General features: G+C 43.9%; 1 protein-coding gene across 3 annotated transcripts in view; it reads left to right on the forward strand.

Annotated features, from left to right (window-relative positions):
- Positions 1-4274: 4274 nt before the first annotated feature.
- The window catches only part of C7H6orf118 (chromosome 7 C6orf118 homolog), a 43898-nt gene continuing 20300 nt past the window's right edge, over positions 4275-27872 (forward strand). The window contains exons 1-6 of one of the 3 annotated variants that reach the window (XM_027602749.2): positions 4275-4334; positions 10690-11363; positions 12206-12328; positions 13131-13190; positions 22235-22359; positions 25125-25183. In XM_027602749.2, the coding sequence (XP_027458550.1) occupies positions 4310-4334; positions 10690-11363; positions 12206-12328; positions 13131-13190; positions 22235-22359; positions 25125-25183 (1066 nt within the window). In that variant the 5' untranslated portion in view covers positions 4275-4309. Of the gene's footprint in view, positions 4335-4825; positions 4947-5522; positions 5649-10689; positions 11364-12205; positions 12329-13130; positions 13191-22234; positions 22360-25124; positions 25184-27872 lie in introns of those variants that run through there. The other 2 variants (XM_027602750.2, XM_027602751.2) reach the window with 2 other exon arrangements.

Consider the following 27872-nt stretch of genomic DNA (forward strand, 5'->3'; position numbering starts at 1 on the left):
GTTAAGCAACTGCCTTCGGCTCAGGTCATGATCCTGGAGTCCCGGGATCGAGCCCCGCATCGGGCTCCCTGCTCGGCGGGGAGTCTGCTTCTCCCTCTGACCCTCTTCCCTCTCGTGCTCTCTGTCTCTCATTCTCTCTCTCTAATAAATAAATAAAATCTTTAAAAAAAATCTTTTTTGCACCAAAAACATCTCAAGAAATCTTCCTGGACCGTCCACTGCCAGCTCCACATCACCCTCACTGTGGTAGGTACTGGGTGAATCGGCACAGCCTCTGGTCCCAAGCCCTTTGACTGAGCTCACCTGGCTTCTCAGGGTTACCCGAATAGTCTCACACCAGAGAAGGCACCTGCAGGTGAGCACGGGAGTTTAATACAAAAGAGTGGAAACAGAATAAATGTCGGTCAGTTGCCTGTTGATTATACATAAAAATGAAATACAATACAGCGATTTAAAAAGTCAGGACTGGGGTGCTGGGTGGCTCAGTGGTTAAGCGTCTGCTCAGTCAAGGCTCAGGTCTTGACCCTGAGAGTCCCAGGATCGAGTCCCGCGTCGGGCTCCCTGCTCAGCAGGGAGTCTGCTTCTCCCTCTGTCCTTCATCCCGCTCTTGCACACTCTCTCTCTCTCTCTCAAAGAAATAAAAATCTAAAATAAATAAATAAAGATCTAAAAAAAAAAAAAAAGCCATGCTCTTTAGGTACTGGTGTGGAATGATTTCCGACTTTTTTTTTTTTTTTTTTTTTGGAGAAAGGATCCAGGTGCAGGAACTGGTGAGTGGCGGGCCCTCCTCTGCAGAAGTGAAAGCATGGGGTGGGGGGCCCCTGTCTGCGGGTGGCCTGCCTCTTGGAGGCTAAGTAAGAGACCAGATGTGATTTGCTTTTGGGGAAAGAAACTAAAGGCTGGGGTGGTGGTGGGGGGAGTTTTCATTACTCATCCCTCGCTTAATGGCTTGAATTCTGGTTTTCCAGAAGTCATTACATCAAAGATATTTTCATTGTTTTTAATGAAACATCCTGACGCAAGATAGCAATTTTCACAGCTGAGAAAACATTTCAGTGAAACATTGAGATGTTTTAGACAAGTAGTAAATGGCAGTTTGGAGGTAAAGAAATGCGGTTTTCTGTACCACTGGGAGGAGATGAAGGTTTATTTTACTTTCTGGAGGAGGAAGAGGAGGCTCGTGGAGGACACGGGTGGGAAGAGACGTGGGGGCCCTTCTGGGGAAGCTGCGTTCTTTCTGCACCATTTTCTTCATTCCATTTTCAACCTTCTTGGGTCTCGTAATTATTTTGTCCTCAAATGCCACTTTAAAATAAAGTTATATTGCAGAAAAACTCCTTTAGGGCAAAATGGAGGCCACACGCCAGAAGGTGGGAGATCCGCGGAGACAGCGCCCCTTGCGGCAGACACGGGCGTGGCGGGGACCCCTCCTCCCGCCTCTGGGGGGGCCCGCGAAGCCGCGGTAAGTCACCCACCTGCGCAGACCCGCCACTTGCCCTCCCTGTGCGGGTCTCTGACTAGGATCTGTGGTGTCAGGTAAATGTGAGGGTGCCTTTGCCTAAGATGCAGAGTCAAAGCAAAGGTTTTGTTTTTATATGTTTTTAAGATTGGAAAAACAAGAGCTCGTTTGTTTTGAGGGAAATGTACCAACAGATGGAGAGGGAGAGAAGAGGGAGCCTGGGGCAGACGCCTCCCAGTGAGCACGGGCCTCGGAAAGTAGGAGGGCAAGGGGTCTCCCAGCGCTCTGCGCCTTCTGTGGATGGAGCCTGCTTCCACTGCACCAGGACGCAGGGAGGAGAATTTGGGGTGTCACTGCGTGTAGAACTGGAAATGCAATTCTTGGCTCTCACCGCCGCCGGCATTCTCCATCTACAGTGCGAACCACAGAGTTATCTTTCTACAATGGAAACTTGTGGTCTCTCTGTGTGTGTTCAGAATTCTTCACGAACCCCTTGCGGTCTGCAGGACCGACCTGACATTCCCTCCTGACTCGGCCCCGGGCACACTTGCAGCTTCCAGACTCCCGGTCACATCCCGCGTCTCCCTGTCGGGCTGGTGTAGAATTTCAGTCCACAGTCTACCTGGACTTCCTTAAACGCGTCACTCTGTGTCACTCCAGAGCTTAGAAAGCACAAAGGTGCTTAAAAAGTTGTCTTCACTTTGTCTGTTTTTACACAATTAATTCTAACAGCTGGAAAGGCGGTAACTAAATGTTTATTTTTGACCAGTTATATTGCCAATGCGTTGGTTGTTAGGAGCGCACGGGAGGCTCTCCCCTCCCGCTGCTAGCCCGTCGTGGGACCGTGAACGTGAGGTCCTCCCGGAACACCCCCCCCAAGCCATCCGCTCCACTGCGCCAGTTTGCACCTGTCTCCACCGGCCCTCTCCCCCGCGTGTTGCCCTAAAGTGGTTTGTCTCCTCTCCCCTGAGCATCTTTAGAACAGTGAATAAATCGTGCGCTTCTGCATTCTTAGCAAAGTTGCAGGAGCAGACAATACTTCTTGTTTTCTCTTTGAATCCTAGCAGGATGCAAGGATGTGTATGGACGAGTGAATTCGCTGGGATGAGCGCCTGAGTCCCATCCTTAAGCAGCTTTCAGCAACTCTGACGAGTGTTTTAAGGTGTGTTCCAGCGCCACCTACAGCTGAAAAACAAAATAGCATAATACGGATTCAAATACCTGCTCGCGCAATTTGCATGGTGATCAGTTCTTGGGGATTCCTACACAGAAATCTGGCCTCAAGGAAGATCTCCTGGTTTTGGCAGATCAGTTCATTTCACTGATAATAATATCTTCCTGCCTCAAACACTTTGTTGACATATTTAGCAGTCGGAGACCTGTAGTGGGTTTTAATATTTGGTGGTGATTTGACCATTGACTTCCTGATCTTCACTCTGTGAGAGACGGTTGAATTTAACTGTATATGTGTCCTATCATAGGGATGACTTGGGAGAAATACACTATTTTCCTTCTGATCTGTAATTCCATGCCGAATGAGCCAAATCCATTCTCGTGCCAATGAGCAGTGTGAGTGCCCCACTGGTCCTGGGGGCACATACTTCCATGACCGTCTCTCCCAGGGCCAGGAGCTCTGTCCTCTGAGCCCGTCTGTGGAAGGAGAGAGGAGAAAACCTCTGTCACCTGTCTGCCTGCCACCCAATCACTAAACAATTTGGAGCAGAAAGGCTCATTGTTTCATCTCTAACAGCTGGTAATACAGAAACCTGGATTGCCACCATCTGACCCTCATTTGTAATTAACAGAATGTGGGGAACACTTTTCCCGTCCTGGGCCAATGCTTAGATATCCTTATGCAATGTGGGCATTTTCATGTCAGCATTTCTAGTTATGGTCAGATGCCTAAAGACTGAATGTTGGAGAGAGAAAACTGGGAAACACTTCTGTTATTTTTTTCCAGGTCAAATCCAAATGCTCCTATTTATGGAATCACCCGAGGAATGGTAGAGTCAGGGCAGCTTCATGATTTCCAAAACGTTTGCCTTCAAAGTGTCTGACCAGCATCAGTGGAGGTGAAAAAGACTGTGTGCCCAAATTTCTCACGCACACCGTCTAGCCTTATCATCACTTCCTCCCTGAGCTGGGCAGCAGTGAGGGGCTGCCCAAAGTCACGTCTGAGAGTCGCAGCCGCCATGCCAGGACACTCGAATCCTCCCTGGCTGGAAGAAATTTAAATAGAACTACAGTTTTCAAAGATAGGAAACGTAGAGATTTTTAGCTTTTCTTCCCTTCCCTTAGCTTTTCTTCTTTCCTTAGCATAGCCTGAGGAAAGCGCACAGACTGCAAAGAGATGTGCATTTACATTCTTATACTTTGCTAACTAACTGATCTTGGCCAAGTTATTTTACCTCACGTGATCTCACCTCCCTACTAGGAAAATAACTAAATGATAATTTAGTGACTGACACCTACGATGTGCTAGAACGCCAGGTACAGTTGCATGAGGTGTGCATCGTGCAACCTGAATGTCTGTATAAAGATGCCCAAAGACCAGTTGCCTTTTTTGTTCCCCAGGCTTTGGTAAAGTATTAGTGTACAAGGGTATTTTGATGTTTCTCAAATGACAGAAAGTGTTTTAATTTAAAAAGTAAAATAAGCCAGGAAACCTGGTACTCCCTGCTCAGGAAGGCGTGCCGGGGAGGGCGGGGCGGAGGGCAGGGCTGGGTGGGGGTTGCCCAGCAGCAGAGGAACCCCACCCCCACCCCCACCCCCAGCAGGGGAGGGCCTTCGAATGTTTGTCGGTCTCCGCGGTAACTTGCGGCCTCAGTCCGGAGCCGCGGTGCCCGAGCGATGGCCGGGGGTTCAGAGCCCGAGTGTAAGTGTGCGCTGAGCGCTCTGTGTTTGCCGTCTGAGGTTTGTTGGATGTGCGATTGCCCAGAACCCCACCGGCTCCGAACCCGGAGGGAAAATGAAAACCTTTCTGGTGGCTGCACCTCAGCCCCGGGTCACCAGAGTGTAGGGCTGCGTCTGGGGACGCCGTGCCTCCTCGGAAAGCCTACTAGTCACACTCAAAGGAACCAGGGCGTGCGCGCGTACGTGTGTGTCCTCTGGGAGGAGGAGGGATGACGGGGGAGATTTCTAGACGCTGTTCGGAGTGTGCTTTCTAAAGAGCCACCCACTGGAGGGCACGCTCCCTGGCACGCCGCCACCAACCACAGGACAGCCGTCGCGTTTCTTTAGCTTCCGGTCCCCGAAGGCGAGGGTTACTCTCGTGATTTTAGGACCCGGAGGCGGGGGGACGTCACCCGGCTCTTTTGACTCCGAAGGCAACGCTTTCCCACCACACCGTGGCCTGCAGAGGAATTTTGAGTTGAGAGAAAGCTTACTGGATGGAGCAATACAGTCTGAACTGTAACATATTTTGAAAGAAATTCCATTACCTGCAAGTGCATGGCGCACTCTCCGGCGCGCGTGGCTTAGTGGGCAGGTGAGAGCCCGGCCGGCAGGCAGCCCAGACTGACCGCTGAGCCCTGACTTAAACCACCTGTGGCTCAGCCTCCCCCCCACCCCCGTGAAGTGAGGGTGCTGAGGGCACTCCTCTCCCATGAGTTCTCGACAATATGGTTTCTGTTCCTCCTGCAATCACTCCACTTGCTGTGTGCACGAAAACCCCCCCTTTTTTTTATAAAGCCTCTAAATGCTCACGTCTGTCTGGTCTCTGGGCACGTGGTCTAATTGATTTTCCAATCGCGCTGTTTTAGCGCTTTCAAAGTTCCTCTCGGCTTCCGGCTGGCTTCCCCTGCACAGAGAAGTCTTTCTCGGGCCGTGCATGATTCCTCAGTTTTGCGCAGAACAGTTGTTTCTCTCTGTGCCGAGTGGTGTTTGGGTAGCGGGAGGTGGAGCTGGTGGGTGCCCACAGACGCGGCCCTGTGTACACAGAACAGCTGAGCCCATTTTTGCCTAGCAACATCTGTGTTCATGGTACTCAACTTTCAAGAACTGACCCGTAAGATTTAAATTGCGAGGTGACTGCGTGCCCTCGGCAAAGCTTGCAGACATGGTGGCTGGACGCAGAGAAGGCTCTCGTCTTATTTTGGTAATTCTTAATAAGTACATATTCTATAAAAAATAGGAGGAAAAATTAGTCGCCGAGTAAATCCCTTACAAGTAAATCGGGTGCAGTGCAAAGGTAAGCACCCAACAGCGGTGGGGCCCAGGCATCCGCAGCCCAGCTATGCAGCGGGGCCGCGGGAATATTTTACGGTCTTCTAGCCTTTGGAGGTTAGTTTTTCTTTAATATGGACGGAAAGAAACTGGAGGCTCTCCTCTGTAATGTTGGGCCCTACGACTGCATTCTTCCATTTGGGATCCCTGGGCGGGGCAGTGGTGTGCTGTGGGTGGACACCCCCCCTCCCCTGGGCTGGCTCTCCCTGAATTGTCAAGACTACTTAGTGATTTTCCTGCCTCTTCTGCTGGCCACTAGCCCTCCCCGCACTGTCATCACGCTCCGGCCCTTCCAGTCCTGGGAACCACACGCTGTGTTTGTTTACTTCTGCTGCTATAACAGATGACCACAGATTTAGTGACTTAAAGCAAACCAAACTTATCATCACTGTTCTGGAGGGCAGGAGTCTGGGTTTGCTCTGCTGGGCCCTGCTAGGGTCTCCCTGGGCTGAAATCAGGGTGTCGGCTGGCTACCTTCCTTTCTCAAGGCTCTGGGGCACAATTTCCTCCAGGATCACTCAGGCAGTTGGCAGGACCCACTTCCTTGCGGCTGTAGGACTGAGCTCCTGTCCTTCCTGGCTGTCAGCTCCTGGACGCTTCTCTCTAGTGCCTGTGCGAGGGCCCTCCATCCCAGAGCCCCCAACAGCCATGGAATCCTCCTCTCCCCCCGAATCTCTGACTCCCCTTCTGCCACTTCTCCCTTCTGAGCCCAGCCAGAGAAGGTTCTCTGCTGTGAGGACCCATGGGATCAGATTGGGCCCACCCAGGTAATTCTGGATAATCTCTTTATTCTAAGGTCGTAACTTTAATGAAATCTGCAAAGTCCCTTTGCCAAGAGCATAGAATTAGGCGGATCCATTAATCTGCTTTTCATGTCCAACCAGTTTAAGATAATTAACGTAAGGTGTGGTTTCCCTTCCTCACTCCAGCACGTAGATGTGTGCTTCTCCCACGGCTCCTACCTTCTCCCTGTCCCATAGCGCATTCCGTACTGGACTTTCAGATTGCTGCTGGGGAATCCAAGGGAGACAGCAGTGTAGTACAGAGTAGAATTTTACCTTATTATTTAAAATTCTAAAAATATGACTTCTTTTCCACATTTATTCATGAAACAAAACAGTTACCCTTGGTCTTTTTCTGAAGATGCCGATGTTCATAAAACAGTTTCTTCCCTTGAGGAAAGGGAGCAATCAAAGGAGAAGAGCATTACAGTTGGTGGCCAGTACAAAACCATCTGCAGAATTCAGGGAAGAGAGCTTAAAATCTTGAGAAGAGTTTTAAACATCCTACAGGTGATTAACATGGGGGAGGACCAAACAGCCACGGGGAGAGGATCTGCACAGAGGGGCCCCACATGGATTCTTTTAGGAGTTCAAGCACCCAGCCTGGCCTGCCGTGTTCCCCAAGGCTCCGGGTCTCTCCTTTGGTCGTACCTGCCCCACAGGGCAAGGAGTCTGTGGGGATTGGCCTGCTCTTTTCCCTGAATTTTTGCCTCTAACACATACCACAAGGATGTTTGCCGACTTAAGTCCGGAGGTGAGGGAGACAGCACAAGAAGATGTGCATGGGATCCCAAGGTTCCCTGACATCACATAACACAGCGAAGGGACTTGTAATAATTTTGACATTAAAGACCTATTGCTTCTGTCTTGGAAAAGATGAACCACCAAAAACAACATCCTGTATTTAAAAATGTCAAGTGCTGATGTCTGAAATATTTATTAATTTAAACCTAGTCCAAAAAACCTATTACTATGTCTTATCAATATCTATTCAACATTGGTTTGGTTTTACTTAAGTTCGTTTCCCAATTATTTGGTAAAGAACGACATTTTCCAATGAATTATTTCAACCTTTTCTGTTCTCTTTCTGTCAGTTTGAGATGGCGGAATATGCAAATGACAAACAATGTTTTCAGGTAGAAAAGAAATTAATATATTTATTGCCAGTATGGGATCCCTGGTACATATTGTAAGAACTTGGCAGAGAGAAATGGAATCCAGATTCTCTAAATCTAGTGAAGCAAGTCTTGTTGCGATCTAAAGAAAAATATTCTAAGTAGGAAAATGATTTTGCTAATTTTCTGGTGGTTTCAAATCCTATTCGGAAATAAAAGAAACACAACTGAGCTGCCTCCTTCTCCCACTTTCCAAAGAGAATTGGAATAATGCATGTGATGGTGGATTTTAGGTGTCACCTTAGCTAGGCCACAGTGCCCAGATATTTGGTCAAATTTCATTCTGGATATTTCTGTTGAGGATGTTTGTTGGATGAAATTAACATTTCTATCAGTAGACTTTGAGTAAAGCAGATTGCTCTCTGAAATGTGGGTGGGCCTCATCTAATCTGTTGAAGGCCTTATGGAATAAAGACTGACCTCCCCAGAGCAAGAGGGAATTCTCTAGCAGAAAGCCTTGGGCATGAAGTGGGTGTCCGGCATGTTGACCATCATGCAAATTTTGGACTTGCCAGAGGGCATAACCATGTGAGCCAGTTCCTTATAACAAATCTCTTTACATATTCTCTCTCTCTCTATCATATTGGTTCTGTCCTCTGGAGAAGCCCAACAAATACAATGTGTGTTTAATGTCTTTAAGTGTTTATGCCTTTGATGAATTATAATGATTAACTCTCTTGAAAGATGGTTCTATTAATATTTTAACATTTTATAAGTGGTTTCTTTAAAGTAATAAGCTGATCGATAGGGAGAAATTCTCAAGAATCCCACTGCTGGAAGTATTTGCTCTAATATCTGACCACACAGATGGGAAAGGTTGATTTGTCTCTTCATCGGACAAGGCAAGGGGAGACTGTGCTCTGGGTTTGGCAACATCCCTGAGATGGGGAGAACTCTGGGATGGCTCAAGTTTCCCTGACCTCTGGTGTGTACTTGGCATAGTCCTCAAGACTTTGAACATGAGGAGAGAGTGCTCTGTGATTGTGCTATGTCCCATAGCACTAGTGACCTCAAGACAGGTAGTGTGTTGGGTGGGCCTGACCTAATCACATGAAGCTGGTCATAGAGGAGGGTCAGAGGGTAGGGGCGTGAGAAGTATGTGAAGGGGACTCAGGGATGTGGGGATGCATGTGTTCAGGGATGAGGGTAGTCACTGGGAGCTTAGAGTGACCCCCACCAACAGCCAACCAGCAAGTGGGGACCTCGGTCCTACAAGCACAAGGAGTTGGATTCTGTCAACAACAGGAATAAGCCTGGAAGCAGGTTTTCTCCCAAAGCTCCCAAAACCTCAACCACGCCCACATTTTGGTATCTGTGTTGTAATATCCTGAGCGGAGAACCTAACTCCTTCATGCTGGTGTTCGGACCCATAGAACCGTGATCTAATACATGGGTTTGAAGCTACTTAGTTTATGATAATTTGTTACACAGTGATAGAAGTGATTCTACTTCTTCAGATTCTCTGGGCCTTTCTTTTCTTAGGCGAAAACAGAGGAAATCATGTGTCCTGATTTATTGTCATTACATGCATTGGGCAGGGAAAAGGGTTTGGATGTGGCATGGGTCCCAGAAAGCCCTCCCCTGCATTGCTCAGGTGCTAGTGGAATGAGAGAGATGATCCAGCAGTTTGGGTAAAAATGTTGTATTCAGGAATCAGTTCTGCCACTTGTTAGGTGTCTGGACCGGGGTGGGTCCCAGAACTCCTTCTCAGCTTCCCTTTTACAAAATAGGGACAAAACCAGTTATAGACGGAATCCTTGTGAGGACCGGCGGGTGTGACAGGGTTATGGGCCTGGGTAATGCCCAGTCTGTGCGAGTTCAGAACGGGCCCTTGAGGGCTCCGATGGGCCTGCTTTACCACTCTGCTGCCAGTATCTATCCTGGCTCGGGTGACATGGTGGGACGGAAATCTGCTTATTCTTTCCTCCAGCGTTCTCTGGGAAGGTGAAGCCGTGGGCTAGCTGCTCTGTGGCCCTCACAGTGCATGGCCAAAAAGAAATCTCCTTGCCTCATGTTGAAGTCTGGGCCAACTCATGTTCTACCAGAAGCAGTTCATGAGGTGTTCCCCGTCCTAGAGTGTCCTTTCTTCAAAGTAGATACCATTTATGGAGTATCAGTTTCAGGCCATGGGCTCCTCTGCCAAATGCAGTTCCATTTAGCTGTCAATCAATCCTTTTGAGTAGGATGATGATCCTGATCTTGCAGAGGAAGAAACTGTGATTCAGAGAGATTATGTAAGCTCTATGAGACCACATGGTTAGGAAACTGACTCAGAAAGCCATGTTTTTACAGTTTTATGTCCTGGACCATGTGCCCCAGTGGAGCCCTACCACTGGGACATGTGAGAAGCAGGGACCTTTGTGGAAGGAGCTGGGGTCCCCATCAACTTACCCACAGGTTTTACTCTGTGGCTCCTTACCTTCCTACAAGGGGGGGTTGGAGGAGAAGGGGTGACTGGCTCCGCAGTCACTGAGGGGTTCGATCAGGGACTCTGAGACCTTTCAATATTAAGAGAGAAAGGAAAACATTTCCTAGGGGTGAATGTCTCTAAGTGCCATCATTATGAATCGTAATTACACTGTTAAAACTTTCCTTCCAGAACTCTTGCTAATATGGTAAGAAACCATCAAAAGTCCCTCCCCGCTTCTTCCTGGCTTTGAAGGGCCCGGGAGGGACTCCTTCCCTCCCTCCCTCCCTCTCGCCCTCTCTCTCTCCCTCCCTCCCTTCCTTCCTGATTTTATTTTTAAGTAATCTTCACACCCAACATGGGGTTCAAACCTACAACCCCAAGATCAAGAGTTGCATGCTCTATGGACTGAGCAGGCCAGGCGTCCCTGCAGGGCCCTGGGCTTTCTGATCAGAACTGCACATCGTGTGTATCTAGCAGCCCTCTGTTTGCAGCCAGGCCTGGCCTGTGTGCTGTTTTCTGTCTGTGTCTGTCAGCTCCTCCTCTGGGAATGAGATATGCCAGCTTAGCAAATGCACACAGCTGTCTTACTGTCTTATTATGGAACTAATATTTAATAATCTTATTATCTTTTCTGACCAGTTTACATGAGGTGGAAGCACTGTGAGGTGCAAGGTGATAGGACTTTATGCAATCTAACGAAACTACTGAACAAACTTCAGAAAGACCACAGAAATGACATCTATCTCTACACCTCTGGGCACTTGAATTCCAATAAGCTCTACAGGCCACCTGAGACAATCCTATATCACTGGCCCCATGCCAATAGACCAAAGGGGGAAAAAATCTTCAAAATAGAAAAGCCATCTGATAAGAAGATTGCAAAGATGAAAGATGCTTTGGCTTATTTTACCATCAATACAGCTCTGAGTCCAAAAGATGCCCAGACCACACCACTATTCAGGTATTTGGACCCTCTGGAGCATATTTCCCACACTTCAGAAGAGGACTTCTTTCCAAGGAAGGCTCCAGGAAGAGAGGCTTCTCCAGAACTGCGGAGGAGAGAAGAGCTGAGACTGCCAGAGATGAAGGTTCTCAAGTACAGACCAGTGGAGTCCAGCCGTCAGTGTGCGATGTCTCCCCGACCCAAGGATGAGTACCGGTACATCAGCTCCTACTTAGCTGGCATAACGAAGGCAGACAAGTATAAGAAGTTCTTGTGTTTCCAAAAAGAAGTTCTTGCAAAGCAGGATCTCATGAAGCATGATTTCACTGGGAGCAAGGCAGCAATATGCCATGAAAAGAAGTTGAAACAGGTAAGGAGGGTGATTTTGCAGTGCTGTGGGGAAACTGCTGTAGTCCCAGGTGTCTAAATGTTGTGGGTGGAGACCCGCATTCAGGCACCCTCTTTACATTTCCAGCTAGAAAGTGTACCTACCAGTTGTGACATGATGTAGATGATAATAGGGAGAAGTAAAGGAAGGCTAAGTCTGGAAACAGGTCAGTTGGAGGTGGCTTCATAGGCAGAGCATCCGATGCTGCCTGGCAGCTGTGGTACGTACAATGTTCATGGATAGCAGACACATCTGACGAAAGGTTTGCCTAACTCACTATGGAAGCATGTGAGGGGAGAGTGAGGCAGGAGTAGATGGTTAAGTAACATAGGTACAGTCTGCTTGGAGTCACCCATGTCTGTGGAAGGTGGTTAGCATGATTGGAGGAGCTTTGGTGAACTCCCAGGGGCTGTGAGTCATGCACAGTGACCGCAGATGTGATGCAAGGGTGAGAATGCCGGAATGGAAGAAATAGCAGCATACCTGAGAAATAACAAAACCTGATGAGGCTTTTGGCTGAGAGGGCTAATGGAAAGAGGAAGACCCTGGGGACATTGTGGACAAGTACAGGGTGTCATGGAGTGCATAAAGAAAACATAGACCAACGCCTTTGAAAACAGTGCAATCAGACCTTCTCAGCACCGCTCAGAGGGAATGAGATGCACCTTGGTTTGCTGCCTGGCTCTGTCCAGGCCCAATTCTGGAGTGGTGGGGGCTGGACCCTCTGATAGAAGGCCCGTGGAAATTCTTATTCCTCTACCGAGAAGCTATTTGGAAAAGAAAATGAAGACATCCTAAAATGGCTGGTTCTCTTTATCTACCAGGAGCTCCAGAAAGTGTGCGTGTGCGACCCTCAGCAGTTCAACAGACTGCACGTCTTCAGAGAAGTCTTTGAAGATATTTGTAATAGTTCTTTGATATTTGGTGATATCTTGAAAGAAGTTAAGGTAATAAAAAATGTTTATTTCCCACATAACCACTGAGAGCCAAACATGATGTTCTGCACACAGGATTGCATTTCTCACAGAAATTCTGCCAAGTATCATGGCCTCCATTCTACAGATGATGAAAATCACTCGCAGACTCAAAGTAACGTGCATATAGCCACATAAATCACAAGTGGGCCCATGTGAATAAACAACCAGCTAGCTCGCTCCTTAAGCCCATTTTTTCCCCCCACTAAAGTTTCCCAACTATTTATAGGCTTTTCTAAATTGTACATATGTAACATATAAACTTTTATAATTATGCATAATTATTTCATATACATTCTTATGGAATTATAAGTTTGCTGTGATGTCATGATGAAAGTGGCCTTCATATCAAAGCTGAGTTGAAATGAGGTTGCTTCCATATCTTTCTATTGCCTAAGGCCTAAATAAGAGCAGCCATACAGTGGCCTGTTCTCCAGAGAACATCCCCAAACCTAGGGAGCTCATCCCTGGCAGGTGAGCAGGACCCACAGAGCATCTGTATGGCAGGAGATCATGTGTTGTATGTGTGTCGAGGTATTTTAGGATGCTATTCTGAGGCGATCAACAGATAACCCTCAAATGTGCTTCAAAGTTGGTGAGATTTTATACACTTTATTGTGTATATTATTGGTTTTCTACTGAAGGAACATTTTATAATTTTTGAAATGGTCTAAACCGACATCCTTAACTTCCATATTATTTATCCCTGCAAAGAAACTTACCTTGTGGTGATATAACACATTTTCAGTGGATTTTTTTTTTTTTTTTTGTACAGGATGAATATGAACTCTACATGGCAATACTTCTGCAGTCCCCCTCCCCATCGCAGTGTAAGGTAACAGCTGATCCTCCAGGTGTCTAAATAAAGCCTATTTCTTCATTGCTTCATATTTCATGAGTAGGAGAAAGCATTCTGAATCCAAGAAGCCCTATTTGTGCCTCTACAGCTGAAGGACACCATGGGTAAAGAATTTACCTCCTGCCCACAGAGTGAGCGCTGGAGTGAGGGGGGGGGCATACACATTTCCTGTGTTTTGCCAGTGTCTCTGGCCACCCACTGTCAGTGATCTCTCTGGCTCATTCCTCTGTAACCCAGTCCTCACCTGACTGTTTTCCTTAGCATTGGTCTTCTCTTTTCTCCCTCTCACCCTGGTTATGAGATACATTTGCATACCCCTACATCGATGACCCCTAGCTCTGTATATGTCACCCAGATATTTCCTGGGAGTTCCAGATTATACCTGTTTCCGACTTCTTGCTGGACATTGACACTTAGGTGTCCAAAGCAGGCAGATTACAGACCTAAAAATAGGGAGATTATCCAGAATTACCTGGGTGGGCCCAATCTGATCCCATGGGTCCCTCACAGCAGGAACCTTCTCTGGCTGGGCTCAGAAGGGAGAAGTGGCAGAAGGGGAGTCAGAGATTTGGGGGGAGAGGAGGATTCCATGGCTGTTGGGGCTCTGGGATGGAGGGCCCACGCACAGGCACTAGAGAGAGGCGTCCAGGAGCTGACAGCCAGCAAGGACAGGAGCTCAGTCCTACAGCCGCAAGGAAGTGGGTCCTGCCAACTGCCTGAGTGATCCTGGAGGAAATTGTGCCCCAGAGCCTTGAGAAAGGAAGGTAGCCAGCCGGCACCCTGATTTCAGCCCAGGGAGACCCTAGCAGGGCCCAGCAGAGCAAACCCAGACTCCTGCCCTCCAGAATGGCGATGACAAGTTTGTGTTAAGCCACAAAATTTGTGGTAATTTGTTATGACAGTATAAAACTCAGAAAATACCCCATAAATATCTCAAAATAGAGTTTCCAACACTGTTTTTAAGCTGTCCTTCATTGAACTTACCTACTGTAGGGTGTGTGTGTGATGCTCATCTCTTTGGTGCCTCCCAGTGGCCTGGATTCCCCATCTTCCCTGCATTTTCCCCATGAGTCCGCTGGGCTTGGCTGAATAGTGTCCTCCAAAACATTACGTCCACTTGGAAGCTGTGAGTGTGACCTTACTGGGAAACAGGGTCTGTGCAAATACAATCAAGTGAGGATGAGGTCGTTGGGGTGACTAGTGTAGTTCTGGTAGTTCTATTTTTTAACTTTTTGAGGAACATCTGCACTGATTTCCAGAGTGGCTACACCAGTCGGCATTCCCACCAACAGTGTAACAGCGTTCCCTTTTCTCCACAACCTCACCAATATCTCGTTTCTTGTGTTGTTGATTTTAGCCGTTCTGATAGGTGTGAGGTGGTATCTGCATTGTAGTTTTGATTTTGCATTTCCCTGATGGTGAGTAGTGTTGAGCAACTTTTCATGTCTGTTGGCCATCTGGATGTCTTCTTTGGAGAAATGTCAATCATTTCTTCTGCCCATTTTTAGAAAAGATTTATTTATTAATTTTAAAGAGAGAGTGCATGAGCAGGAGGGGTAGAGAGAGAGAGAGAATCTGAAGGAGTCTCCATGCTGAGCGTGAAGCCAGATGTGGGCCTCCATCCCATGACCCTGAGATCACGACCCGAGCTGAAACCAAGAGTCAGATGCCTAAGTGACTGCCCTACCCAGGCACTCCCCTTCTGCCCATTTTTAATTGGATTATTTTGCTTTTTTGAGTATTGAGTTGTCAGTTCTTTATATATTTTGGGTACTAACCCCTTGTTGGATATGTCATTTGCAAATATCTTCTCCCATTCCGTAGGTTGTCTTTATTTTTGTTGATTGTTTCCTTCACTGTACAGAGGCTTTATTTTGATATAGTGCCAATATTTTATTTTTGCTTCTATTTCCCTTGCCTCAGGAAACATATCTAGAAAAATGTTGCTAGGGCCGATGTCAGAGACCTTACTGCCTGTGCTCTGTTCTAGGACTTTTATGACTTCAGGTCTCACATTTAGGTCTTTAACCCATTTTGAATTTATTTTTGTATATGGTATAAGAAAGTGGTCCAGTTTCCTTTTTTCCAGTGTAGCTGTCCAGTTTTCCCAACACCATTTGTTGAAGAGACTATCCTTTTCCCATTGGCTATTCTTTCCTGCTTTGTCAGAGATTAATTGACCATATAATTGTGGGTTTGTTTCTGGGCTTTCTATTTTGTTCCATTGATCTGTGTGTCTATTTTTGTGCCGGTACCAGACTGTTTAGATTACTACAGCTCTGTAATATAACTCGAAGTCTGGAATTGTGATACTTCCAGCTTTGCTTTTCTTTTTCAAGATTGACTTGGCAATTTGGGTTTTTTGTAGTTCCATATAAATTTTAGGATTTAAAAAATTCTAGTTCTGTGGAAAATGCTATTAGTATTTTGGTAGGGATTGCATTAAATCTGTAGATTGCTTTGGGTAGTATAGACGTTTTAACAATATTTTTTCTTCCAATCCATGAGCATGGAATGTCTTTCCATTTCTTTGTGTCCTCTTCAATTTCTTTCATTACTATTTTAGTTTTCAGAGTACAGGTCTTTTACCTCTTTGGTTAGGTTTATTCTAGGTGTCTTATTATTTTTGGTGCAGTTGTAAATGGGATTATCTTCTTAATTTCTTTTTCTGCTACTTCATTATTAGTATATAGAAATGCAACAGATTTCTGCACATTGATTTTGTATCTTGCAACTTTATTGAATTCCTTTATCTGTTCTAGTAGTTTTTTGGTGATCTTTAGGGTTTTCTATATAGAGTACCATGGCATCTACAAATAGTGAGAGTTTTACATCTGCAGTTTGGATGCCTTTTATCTTTTTGTTGTCTCATTGCTGTGGCTAGGAATTCTAGTACTATTTTGAATAAAAGTGGTGAGAGTGGACATCCTTGTCTTGTTCCTGACATTAGAGGGGAAGCTCTCAGTTTTTCCCCATTGAGTATGATGTTCAGTATATATTGTTTTATATGTGGCCTTTATTATGTTGAGGTATGTTCCCTATAAACCTACTTGAGGGCTTTTATCATGAATGAATGTTATACTTTGTCAAATGCTTTTTCTGCATCTATTGAAATAATCTTATAGTTTTTATCCTTTCTTTTATTGATGTGATGTATCACATTGATTGATTTGCAAATATTGAACCACTCTTGCATGCTGGGAATAAATCCCTCTTGATTGTAGAATGATTTTTTAAATGTATTGTTGGATTTGGTTTGTTAGCATTTTGTTGAGGATTTTTTTTTAAAGGTTTTATTTATTTATTTGACAGAGAGAGACATAGTGAGAGAGGGAACACAAGCAGGGGGAGTGGGAGAGGGAGAAGCAGGCTCCCCACTGAGCAGGGAGCCCAATGCGGGGCTCGATCCCAGAACCCTGGGATCATGACCTGAGCCGAAGGCAGACGCTTAACGACTGAGCCACCCAGGTGCCCCAAGGATTTTTTTTTAAAGATTTTATTTATTTATTTTTCAAAGAGAAGGGGAGAGAATGAATGGTAGTGGGGGAGGAGCAGAGGCAGAAGCAGGCTCCCCGCTGAGCAGGGAGTCCCATGTGGGACTTGATCCCAGGACCCTGGGATCATGACCTGAGCTGAAGGCAGATGCTTAACCAACTGAGTCACCCAGGCATCCCGGCTGAGTATTTTTTTTTTTTAAGATTTTATTTATTTGAGAGAGAGAGAGAGAGCATGAGCAAGCACGGGCAAGGTGAGGGGCAGAGGGAGAAGCAGACTCCCTGCTGAGCAGGGAGCCTGACGCAGGGATCGATCCTGGGACTCTGGGATCACGACCCAAGCTGAAGGCAGACGCTTAACCAACTAAGCCACCCAGGCATCATGTTGAGTATTTTTACATCTATGTTCATCAAAGATACTGGCCTATAGTTCTTTTTTGTTTGTTTGTTTGGTGATGTCTTTATCTGCTCTCGGTATCAGGGTAATGCTGGCCTCATACAGTGAATTTGGAAGTTTTCCCTCCTCTTCCATTTTTTGGAATAGTTTGAGAAAATAGTATTAACTCTTCTTTAAAATTTTGGTAGAATTCAGCTGTGAAGCCAAACGATCATGGACTTTTGTTTGTTGAGAGTTTTTTGATTACTGATTCAATCTCCTTTCTGGTATTTAGTCTATTCAAATTTTCTATTTCTTCCTGCTTTAGTTTTGGTAGGTTATATGTTTGTAGGAATTTATCCATTTCTTTTAGTGTGTCCAATTTGTTGGCATATAGTTTTTCATAATATTCTCTTATAATTGTTTGTATTTCTGTGATGTGGGTGGTTCTTCCTCCTCTTTCATTTGTAAATTAATTAATTAATTAATTTATTTATTTATTTATTACAGGTTTATTTATTTGTTTTGAGAGAGAGAGGAAGAGAGAGAATCTCAAACACACTCCCCACTGAGCACAGAGCCTGATGTGGGGCTCAATTTTACGACCCTGAGATCATGACCTGAGCCAAAATCAAGGGTTGGAGGCTTAAAGAAAAACAACAAAACAAAGAAGAAAAAGAGGGCACCTGGGTGACTCAGTCAGTTGAGTGTCTGCCTTTGGCTCAGGTCATAATTCCAGGGTCCTGGGATTGAATCCCACATCGGGCTCCCTACTCTTTGGGGAGTCTGCTTCTCACTCTTCCCCTCCCCCACCTTGTTCCCTTAATGGCTCTCTTGCTCTCTCACTCTTTCTCAAATAAATGGGTAAAATCTTAAAAAAAAAAAAAAAATTTGGTGGCTTAACCAGCTGAGCCACCCAGGCATCCTCTGTAATTTTATTTTATCAGTTTTTGTTATGCTTTTTTTCAAAGAACCAGCTCCTGATTTCATTTATTTGTTCTACTTTTTTTTTAGTTTCTATAGCATTTATTTCTGCTCTGATCTTTATTATTTCCTTCCTTCTGCTGGTTTTTCGTTTTGTTTGTTGTTATTTTTTCTAGCTCCTTTAGGTATAAGGTTAGGTTGTTTATTTGAGATTTCTTTTTGCCTTTTGAGGTGTGCCTGTATTGCTATAAACTTCCCTCTTAGAATAGCTTTTGCTGCATCTCAGAGGTTTTGGACCGTGAGTTTTCATTTTCATTTGTGCCCATGTACTTTTGGATTTCTTCCTTGATTTTGTGGTTAACCTATTCATTATTTAGTAGCATGTTATTTAACCTCCATGTATTTGTGGTCTTTCTGGATTTTTTCTTGTAGTTGATTTCTAGTTTCATAGCATTGTGGTCGGAAAAGCTGCATAGTATGACTTTGATCTCTTTGAATTGTTGATACTTGTTTTGTGGCCCAATATGTGATCTATTCTGGAGAATGTACACCTGAGAAGAATGTGTATTCTGATATTTTAGGATAGAATGTTGTAAATGTATCTGTTAAATCCACCTGGACCAATGTCTCATTCAATGCCATTGTTTCCTTGTTGATTGTCTGATTGGATGATCTGTCCATTGATGTAAGCGGGGTGTTAAAGTCCCCTACTGTTATTATATTGCTATCAATTAGTTCCTTTATGTTTGTTATTAACTGTTTTATCTATTTGCATGCTCCCATGGGTGCATAAATATTTAAAATTGTTATATCTCCTTATTGGATTGTCCCCTTTGTTACTATATATTATCCTTCTTTGTCTCTTGTTCCAGTCTTTGTTTTAAAATCTATTTATTCTGATGTAGTATTGCTATTTCAGCTTTATTTTGACACTCATTTGCATGATAAATGTTCCTCCATCCCCTCACTTTTAATCTGCAGGTGTCTTTAGGTCTGAAATGAGTCTCCTATAGGCAGCATATAGATGGGTCTTGTTTTTTATCCATTCTGTCATCCTATGTCTTTTGATTGGAGCATTTGGTCCACTTACATTCAAAGTAATTATTGATAGATAGGTATTTATTGCCATTTTGTTACTTATTTTGTCTTTGTTTCTGAAGTTGTTTTCTGATCCTTTCTTCTTTCATGGTTTGTTGGTTTTCTTAGTGATATATTTGGGTTTTGTTATTCTTTGTATATCTATTACTGATTTTCAATTTGTGTTACCATTAGGTTTGTATATAACATCTACATATAGCAGTCTATATTAAGTTGATGATCGTTTAAGTTTGAACACGTTCTTTAGTCTTCTCCTCCCCACATTTTAGGTATATGGTGTCATAATTCACATCCTTTTATTTTGTGAATTCCTTGACTGACTTTTTACAGAAATATTAATTTTTACTGCTTTTGTGTTTCCTACCTTCATACTGTCACTTTGGTCTTTTCTTTCCACTCAAAGTGTCCCCTTTAATATGTCTTCTAGGGCTGGTTTAGTGGTCATGAACTCCTTTAGTTTTTGTTTGTCTGGGAAACTCTTTATCTCTCCTTCTATTCTGAATAATAGCCTTGATGGATAGAGTATTCTTGGCTACATATTTTCCCCATTCAGCACTTTGAATATTTCATGCCACCCCTTTCTGGTGCAAAATTTCTACTGAAACATCCGCTGATAGCCTTATGGGGTTCCCCCTATATGTAACTGTCTACTTTGGTCTTGCTGCTTTAAATTTTTTTTCTTTATCACTACATTTTGCCCATTTTAATTACAATATGTCTTGGTTTGGATCTGCTTTTTTTTTTTTTTAAATTTTGTTGGAGTTTCTCTGTGCCTACTGGATCTGGATATCTGTTTCCTTCTCCAGATTAGGGAACTTTTCAGCTATTATTTCTTCAAATAAATTTTCTACCCCATTTTCTCTCTCTTTCTTCTGGGATCCCTACAATATGAATGTAATTATGTTTGATGGAGTCACTGAGTTCCCAAGTGTTTTCTTGTTTTGCATAATTCCTTTTACTCTCTTTTGTTCAGCTTGATTACTTTCTTTCCATCACTCTGTCTTCTAGGTCAGTAATTCATTCCTCTGCTGCTTCTAGCCTGCTGCTCATTCCATTGAGTGTGTTTCTCATTTCGTTCATTAAACCCTTTATCTCTGCTATGTCATTCCTTATCTCTGTGTTAAGGGTTTCACTTATGTCTTCTACTCTTTTCTTAAGTCCAGTGAGTATCTTTATGATCATTACTTTAAATACTCCATCAGGCATGTTACTTTATCTGTTTCACTTAGATCTCTGGCTTTGGCCTTGTCTGGTTCTTTCAATTTGGGACAAATTCATCTGTCTTCTCATTTTGTCTAAGTCGCTGTGCCTGTTTATGTGTGTTAAGAAGGTCAGCTATGTCTCCTGTTCTTGAGGTTAATGGCCTTATGAAGAAGAGGTCCTGCAGTGCCTTGCAGTGTAGTGTCCCCTGTTCTGCAGAGCCTGGCACTTCAGAGAGTGTTTCCAACGTGTGCTGCATGCACTCTGCTGTTGTGTCCCGGCCACTTTATCCTTCAGGCCAGTTGTCTGCAGAAGCTCTCATTGCCTGTTGTGGGCAGTGTTTGTTCCCTTGCCTGAATGTGGTGCACTTTAACTAGCTGTGTTCTACTTTTGAAATGAGACCAGTCACCACCACCGCTGGAACCAAGGCCCTGACAAACTCCCAGATTGGGAGATGTGGTGTTGGCAGGGGTTTGGGCCACTCTTCTGGGGCAGGGGACCCACTGTGCTGGGACCAAGGCAGATGTGGCTGGGAGAGTAGGTTCCACTGAAGCATGGGGGGCTGGGGCAGGGCTTGGTGTAAGCAAGTTAGGTAGAGAGTGTCCAAGTGGCACTGGTTCCCGCAGGTGGTCCTGTGCTTGTGCTAGGGTTGGCGAAGGAAATGGTACCTGCCAGTTCCTTTGTTCCCAGAGGGGTCTCTCTGTGAACACTTCCTCTCTGGGACACACTCCAAGATGAGCAAATAACTTCCCCACTGTGTGCTCCAGGTACTCTTCAGATTGTTGTTTTCATGCTGTATGTCTGCAGGCTGCTTGCCCTACCTTCTCTTCTGGAGTAGCCCCAATGCCCCCGGGGCTCTCCCTGAGCTGGGCACACTGACCTTTAAATCTCTAGGCTTTAAGCCGCACTAGTTGCAAGAACTCACGAAATTCAGCCCCTCTTGTTTTCTTGTTTTCGTGTTCCCCATGTGGGCTTCCCTCTGTGCTAGTCCGTTTCTCACCCTTCTTTGCGATTGTGGCTCTCTCCCCACCACATTGGCCACCATCCGTTTCTCTCCCAAACTATGTCTCCACACTTCCTACCTTCTTCAGTGTGGGCTCTTGTCTGTCTTTAGTTGTGGAGTTTGTTCTGCCAGTCTTCAGGTCGATTTCTGGGGGGGTATTTAGGGATTTGATAGTTAGCTAGTTGTATTTGAGGGACAAGGTGAGCCTGGTGTCCTCCTACTCTATTGCCATCTTCCCCATATCTGATTTACTCCTTAATTCAAACTTGCATGTGTGCAAAGTTTTCCTTGTTTTGAGCTTTTCATGCTGCAGAAAAATGAGCTTTTGTTTGACAGGAATAAACAAACCTCCAGTTGGGGGTCTACACTATTCCTTAGTTTTTGAGGTTGAGTCCAAAAGGAACATACATACCTTTATCCCAATCAAATATCAGCATGACAATTTCCCTGGCCAACAGGGCATCCTATCCTTTCTGTTTCTGGAAATGTGGCAGCCTTTCACCTAATGAAGCAGAGATTCTGTGTCTCCACATTTGAGTTCAGCATTGCTTTATATCCATGTAGAATAATCAAATTAAATAGTTTCTCACCAATTCAGAAATAATTCTTGTGCTCATGATAATATACTTGGAGCACTTTATTCAACATTTCTTTTCCCCACACAAACCCACAGTGAACTCCTACCACTTTTTAACTTTCTTAAGAAAATAAAACCTTAAAATTTTAAAAACAATATTTTACCCAGATCTTTGCATGACTAGTTATCCCTTGTCCAATATTTTCTCCCCCCTTTCATACTATTTACCTATTTTACCTAGAATTTCTATTTTGACTCAGGATATCTTGAATACACTCTAATAACAAAAAAGGAAAATGTTCACCTATCCTGTGTCTGTCTTACCCATTATGACCTTGTCCTTCCTAGACTCTCCTGGCTAATGCCAAGGGACTGGAGAAGAGATCCGTGAAGACCGCAGATGTCAACCAGGCCAAGGAGGAGCTGAGGGCAATGGTGATGGCCACCAAAGCAGCCCTGGAGCATAATGACAAGTGAGGGTTAACAGTCTGATTTGATTTATGTTGGGATTATACTATTTTACAATATTTTAAAACCATGTGACAAGCATATATATTTACATTTTTTTCTGCACTATTGGGGGAGGCAAGCCGCCTTTAGTAATACCCTGCCATTTGGCCTCTTTCACAAGCCATCACATCTGTGACTGGGAAATTCAGCCAAATCTGGTGTTTGTATGGCAGGGGGGAGGGTGGTTTGGGATGGTTTCTGAAGACATCTCATCTTTAGTGGTCCCCTGGGGACCTACTCATAGGTGACACTGCTGCAAAATCAAGACACCTTTCATGAATGATCTTATTATGTTTTTAACTTAAAAAAAAATCTTTTACTTTTCTGTGTAGTCTTTCAGATGAAATCACAATTGGATAGGGCATATGTTTTATAGAGGATTTAAAGAAGACTGAAGCAACGCCAACACACCCAAAATATTATCAAGAAAACAAAACAAGAAACAAAAACCAAAGAACAAAACCATGTCTTCAGTATAAGTAGAAGACAAAAAGCATACAAACTTCAAAATACTTGAAATTAGAAAAATACACATCAAATGCCAGTGAATCATTATCTGCTCTCTTTCTGCAAACCTTGTTGAGAGCAAGGGCAGTGGGGGAAGAGAGAAGAATGGAGCTGGTAGAAGGCCTATCATGTTCTAAAACCAGTTCCAGAGAGAGAGATGGAGAGAGAGAGAGAGAGGAAGGGAGGGAAGGGAAGAGAGAGAGAAAGGAAGAATGGGGGAGGGAAAGAGAGAGAGGAGGGAAGGAGAGAGAGAGGGAAGGGGGGAGGTCGTGAGAGGAAGGGAGGGAGAGAGGAGGAGGGAGGGAGAAGGGGAAGGAGTGGTGGAAAGGGAGGGAGGGAACAGGGAGAGGGAGAAAGGAAGAGAGGGTGGAAGGGGAACGGGGGAGGGAGGAAGGAAAAGGGAGTAGCTTCCCTAAATAATGCCACAGAGTTTACTGGTCTGTCTATCAGAGCACTGACTTAGAAGGAAAGGACTTTGAAGTGAGCATGGAAGCAAGGAACCAGTGCTTAAATGATGATATGGTGGGAAGAGCTTTAAAAGAAGTGATAAGCATCTTTTAGAACTGTGCATTGAAGAGAAAAAGAAGCAAGGGAGGGGAGTTTAGAATCCCATAAAAGAAGAAAATTGAAGGGCACATGACCCTTTCACTACTGTTCTTTCTTTCCTCCAAAAAAAAAAAAGTATCCAGTAAAAAATCAAAATAAAACACCCTAAAACAACAACAAAAGCATAGTTTGCTGTTCTGACAAAAATGTGTCCTCTTGAATTAGGAACCTCACACACGACCCAAACTGTTATCCCTACCTACAAAAATGCAGAGGTGCAAATGATCTCTGTCTGCACAAGCAACTATCTCTCTTGATAAAATGAGGACCCAAACAATTTAGCTGATGAAAATCCCTGCCATCCAACAACAACAAAAAGTTGAAGAAAACTGTACCACAGCATTCCAAACTTAAATATTCTCAAAAGAGCATTTCTAGGTATGAAAAAGACCTTGAGTTAGAAATGTAAACACTAAGAAAGCACAGCAATCAACAGCAATGAAAAGGAAGATGTGAAGCAAGATTTGACCACTCAGGAAAGATTGTTGAAAGAGTCAAAATTATGTCATAGATCCAGACAAAATTATGACATACCCCAGGAGGGATACTCTTGAGTGACGACACAATAAAGAGCATTAGAGAAAAACAAAAAACAAGCCAGAGAATGAAGATGAGATAACAAAAGAAATAAAAAGACAGAGAAAAACTGGTTGAAGTGTAAGACAGGCAAAGAAGATCCAATTTACATATAATTAAAGTCTCAGAAGAAGAAGAAAAAGCAATGGAATAGAACATAATATTTAAAACGATAACACATTTAACATTTCTGGAAACTAAATGCCCTGACTCTGAATACTGACAAGGATGTTACCATTATTATTAATTCATTTAATTTCAATTTCTTAAAATTGGGGGTCGTAATACTTTTGTTTCTTTTCATCTCTGATAAAATGAGCTAATGTGTTTGAAGCCACTTAGCCATTAGGCCCCTGTAGACAGGCAGCATTGACTCATTTGTGGCACTGATGTTTTTAACCAAATCATGAGATTTCTCTGTACAAGCAATACATATTAGACTCCTTCCCTGCCCCCCCACAATGTATTAGAAATAAGACAGTTGATTTAGTTTTGTTTTTTTTTTTAACCAGGGAGAGGATACAAAGAGATTACAGATGTTTTCATTTCCTTTTAAAATGTCTTGTATTTTATTTTTAGTACAAACATAGTGGGATTTGTGAATTGTATCTGTGGGAGGAAATCATGAGGCCCAGGGAGCACACAGTGTGCATTCTAGCTGCAGGGACCTGCCTCCACTGCCCCTCATCTGTTGTTCATCCTGGAGTGTAAATGCTAATTTCTTTGTCTCCCTGCTTTGTAGAATTTAAAGTAACAAAATAATGTTCATAACACTATAGGAAATAATTTACTTTATATTAACCAGCTTCTTCAACTAGTGGTTTACGCAGTCTTGGTAAGAGAGTATTCTTTTGTTTATTTAATTTGACTGACTTGGGCTTTCATTTTATATAGAGTTTCAAATTACCTTTTTTGATAGAAACTGAGATGACTTTTTTTTCTCAATTTTAAAGAAAGTCTTGTGGCATAAAATAGACAAAAGAAGAAAGGTATGAATGGAGTTCTGATATTTTGCTGTTTTTTATTACCAAACCTGTAGACTCAGAAGTGAACTAGAGATGGAAAACACATTGCTGCAATCTGCTAAGGAAAAGTCAGGCGAGTAATTGTGTGATGTTGTTCTTCTGACCTCTGGGTGAAGAATCTTCATGTCCTCGTCTATGATTATCTATGATTTATGGCCTCCTGCTATTATTTGTTTGAAAGGGTTCTTTTTTCCAGATAGCTTATTAAATTGTATTCATTTATATTTTTTCCATCAAGTCCTTTAGAAATACAGCAAGTTTTCATTTAATCGGAAGTGGTTTAAATGAGATACTTTAAAGGTGTGGGAAAGGTGTTCATCTCTTTAATAGATCCTGTCAGGGTGGAGATTATTACTCCAGTTTCTGTTGCTTTGGGCACCTTTGGTTTTTTAGTATCTCTGGAACCAGATACAACATGTATACCGTCATTCTTCTCTAAGATCTTTGTGGTTTTTAGCAGAATAGTGAATTAAGTCAAGACCTCATGTAGAAAGAATTATGTCAAGTTTTGGCTGTAGCCTCTTGTTGTTTCCAGAGTAACAGCAATGAAGACAGTCCATTCTGGATTCCAGAACCTCTGCATCTCTTTTCCCAGCTCGAAGAAGTCAGCGTTTACAAACAACACATTTCCCAGGCTCTCTGAGTTTGTGATGTCCTCTGTCTTACAGACACATTCTCTGTTGGGTTCAGCTCACTCCCATGGTGTGCAGGTGGTAGAGGGCTGCCAGGGCTGGACGAGTCTCCTTGGCAGGCCACGGGGCTGGTGGTTCACCCAGACCACCAGCTTCGTTATTTCAACTCTGTTAGTCTCAGCTGCCTGCGTGTTAAGTGGGGTTAATGATGGTACTTCCCTCTGAGGTGTGCTGTGAGGATTAAATGTAAGAATCCACAGGAAGTAGGAGCGGGGCACCTGGCCCAGGGGAGTGGCCCTGCCCATTCCTCCTCCTCCTCCTCATGGCTGTTGTGAGGAAGAATACACAGTTTATGGGAATCTAATTACATTTATGAATTCTTATGCATTAAAGAAATACTAAAATTATTTTAAAATTAGATACACAATTTAGAATATGATTAAGTAACCAAAATAAGTTCCATTCTGTTAATGCAATGATTCAGCCAAATGCCACTTTTCCTACAAGTTTGTTAAATACTAACTCATACTGGAATCATTTCCCCCACCCCTGCCCCCCAGCAGCTTTTAGGATATACTCACAGATCTAACCTGTTTTAAGTTCTCAGCAGAACTTGGCCTCAAAAGTTCTTACTGGGGTCTTTTGCTTCCTTCTGCCACTTATTTCCTCTGTGTGAGCAACACCTGTGTGATTTCCCTGCTGGCCATCTTCCAAGGATTTCTTGTGGCCTGACTCCTGGCCTCTTTTTTGTCCTGGGCTGGCCCAGTGCTTGTCTTCTGATCACGTGTCAGGACTTGCAGAGAGGTTGGGTCCATCCTTCTCCCGCACCCACGTTGCGTATTCTTGGGTTCCTCTTAAAGAAAAGTCATGCATGGGACTCAAGCTCGCTGTTTCCTGTTTCCTTGCTGTCTCCTAAGGCAGGCCAACCACTTTTTTCCTTTTCTTTTCTTAATTTGAGTATAACTGACACACAGTGTTACATTAATTTCAGGTGTACGATGTGGTGATTTGACACATTTGATGCTCTATGCGATGCTCACCACAAGTGTAGCTACCACCTGTCCCAGTAAATCGCTGTTACAGTATCATTGACCATATTCCTTATGCTCTGCTCTTTATGCCTGTGACTCACTCATTCTGTAACTGGAGGCCTGAGTCTTCCTCTCCCATTCACCCATTTTGCCCCATCCCTCCACCCCCTTCCCTCTGGCAACCATCACTTTGTTCTCTGTAGTTATGGGTCTGATTCTGCTTCTTGTTTGTTTGTTTGTTTGTTTTAAGATTCCATTTATGAGTGGAATCATATGGTATTTGTCCCACTTTTCTTTTAGATTTAAGGGCTTCATCGCTAACTGCTAACAGGATAGAACATCAGGGTCTAAAAGATAATAAATAAGAGGACATTACTAATTCCTAGAACTGTAGTAACCATTTCTTAATAGTTGATTCTAGCTGTTTCTGACACTTTTCCTGTGCTATTGAAGAAATCTTGTGGCTTGTGTTCATCCTCTGTTCTTTTCCTAAGGCTTTCTCATTCAGGAGCCTCCCCTCCAAACGTATGTATTTTCTGTGGGATTTCCGCCTTTTGGTACCTCAGTCTCTCTCTCTCTCTCTTTTTTAAAGATTTTATTTATTTATTTATTTGAGAGAGAGAGAGAGAGTGTTAGGATGAGTGAGAGGAGAGGGAGAAGGAGAAGCAGACTCTCCACTGAGCAGGGAGCCCGATGTGGGTCTCAATCCTAGGACCGTGGGATTATGACCTGAGCCAAAGGCAGACACTTAACTGACTGAGCCACCCAGGTGCCCCTCAGTCTTTTTAGGTAGAAAAGGGGTAACAACAGTGGGGTCACTGGAGTGTCCTTATACTCCTTTTGGCTTCTGTGCCCCCAGTTAATTGTTGTAGGTTAAAACCTTCAGCTTAGGTTAAGGTGGGGGTGTGACTTCAGATCATAGTTCCTGTTTGTGTAGAAGCTTAACTCTGACTGTTTCTGCCTCCTTGGCTAGTTCATTGTGTATCTACTTAGCTAATTCTCCCAAATTTCAAAACTCATCTTCAAAGTTTTCCCTTCTTCCAAATTTGGCAAGTTTGAATGATGGCAGTTGTTTCTGTGTTGTTTACTATGTACGGGT

The sequence above is a fragment of the Zalophus californianus genome, chromosome 7 (assembly GCF_009762305.2).
Source record: "Zalophus californianus isolate mZalCal1 chromosome 7, mZalCal1.pri.v2, whole genome shotgun sequence".
NCBI lineage: Eukaryota > Metazoa > Chordata > Mammalia > Carnivora > Otariidae > Zalophus > Zalophus californianus.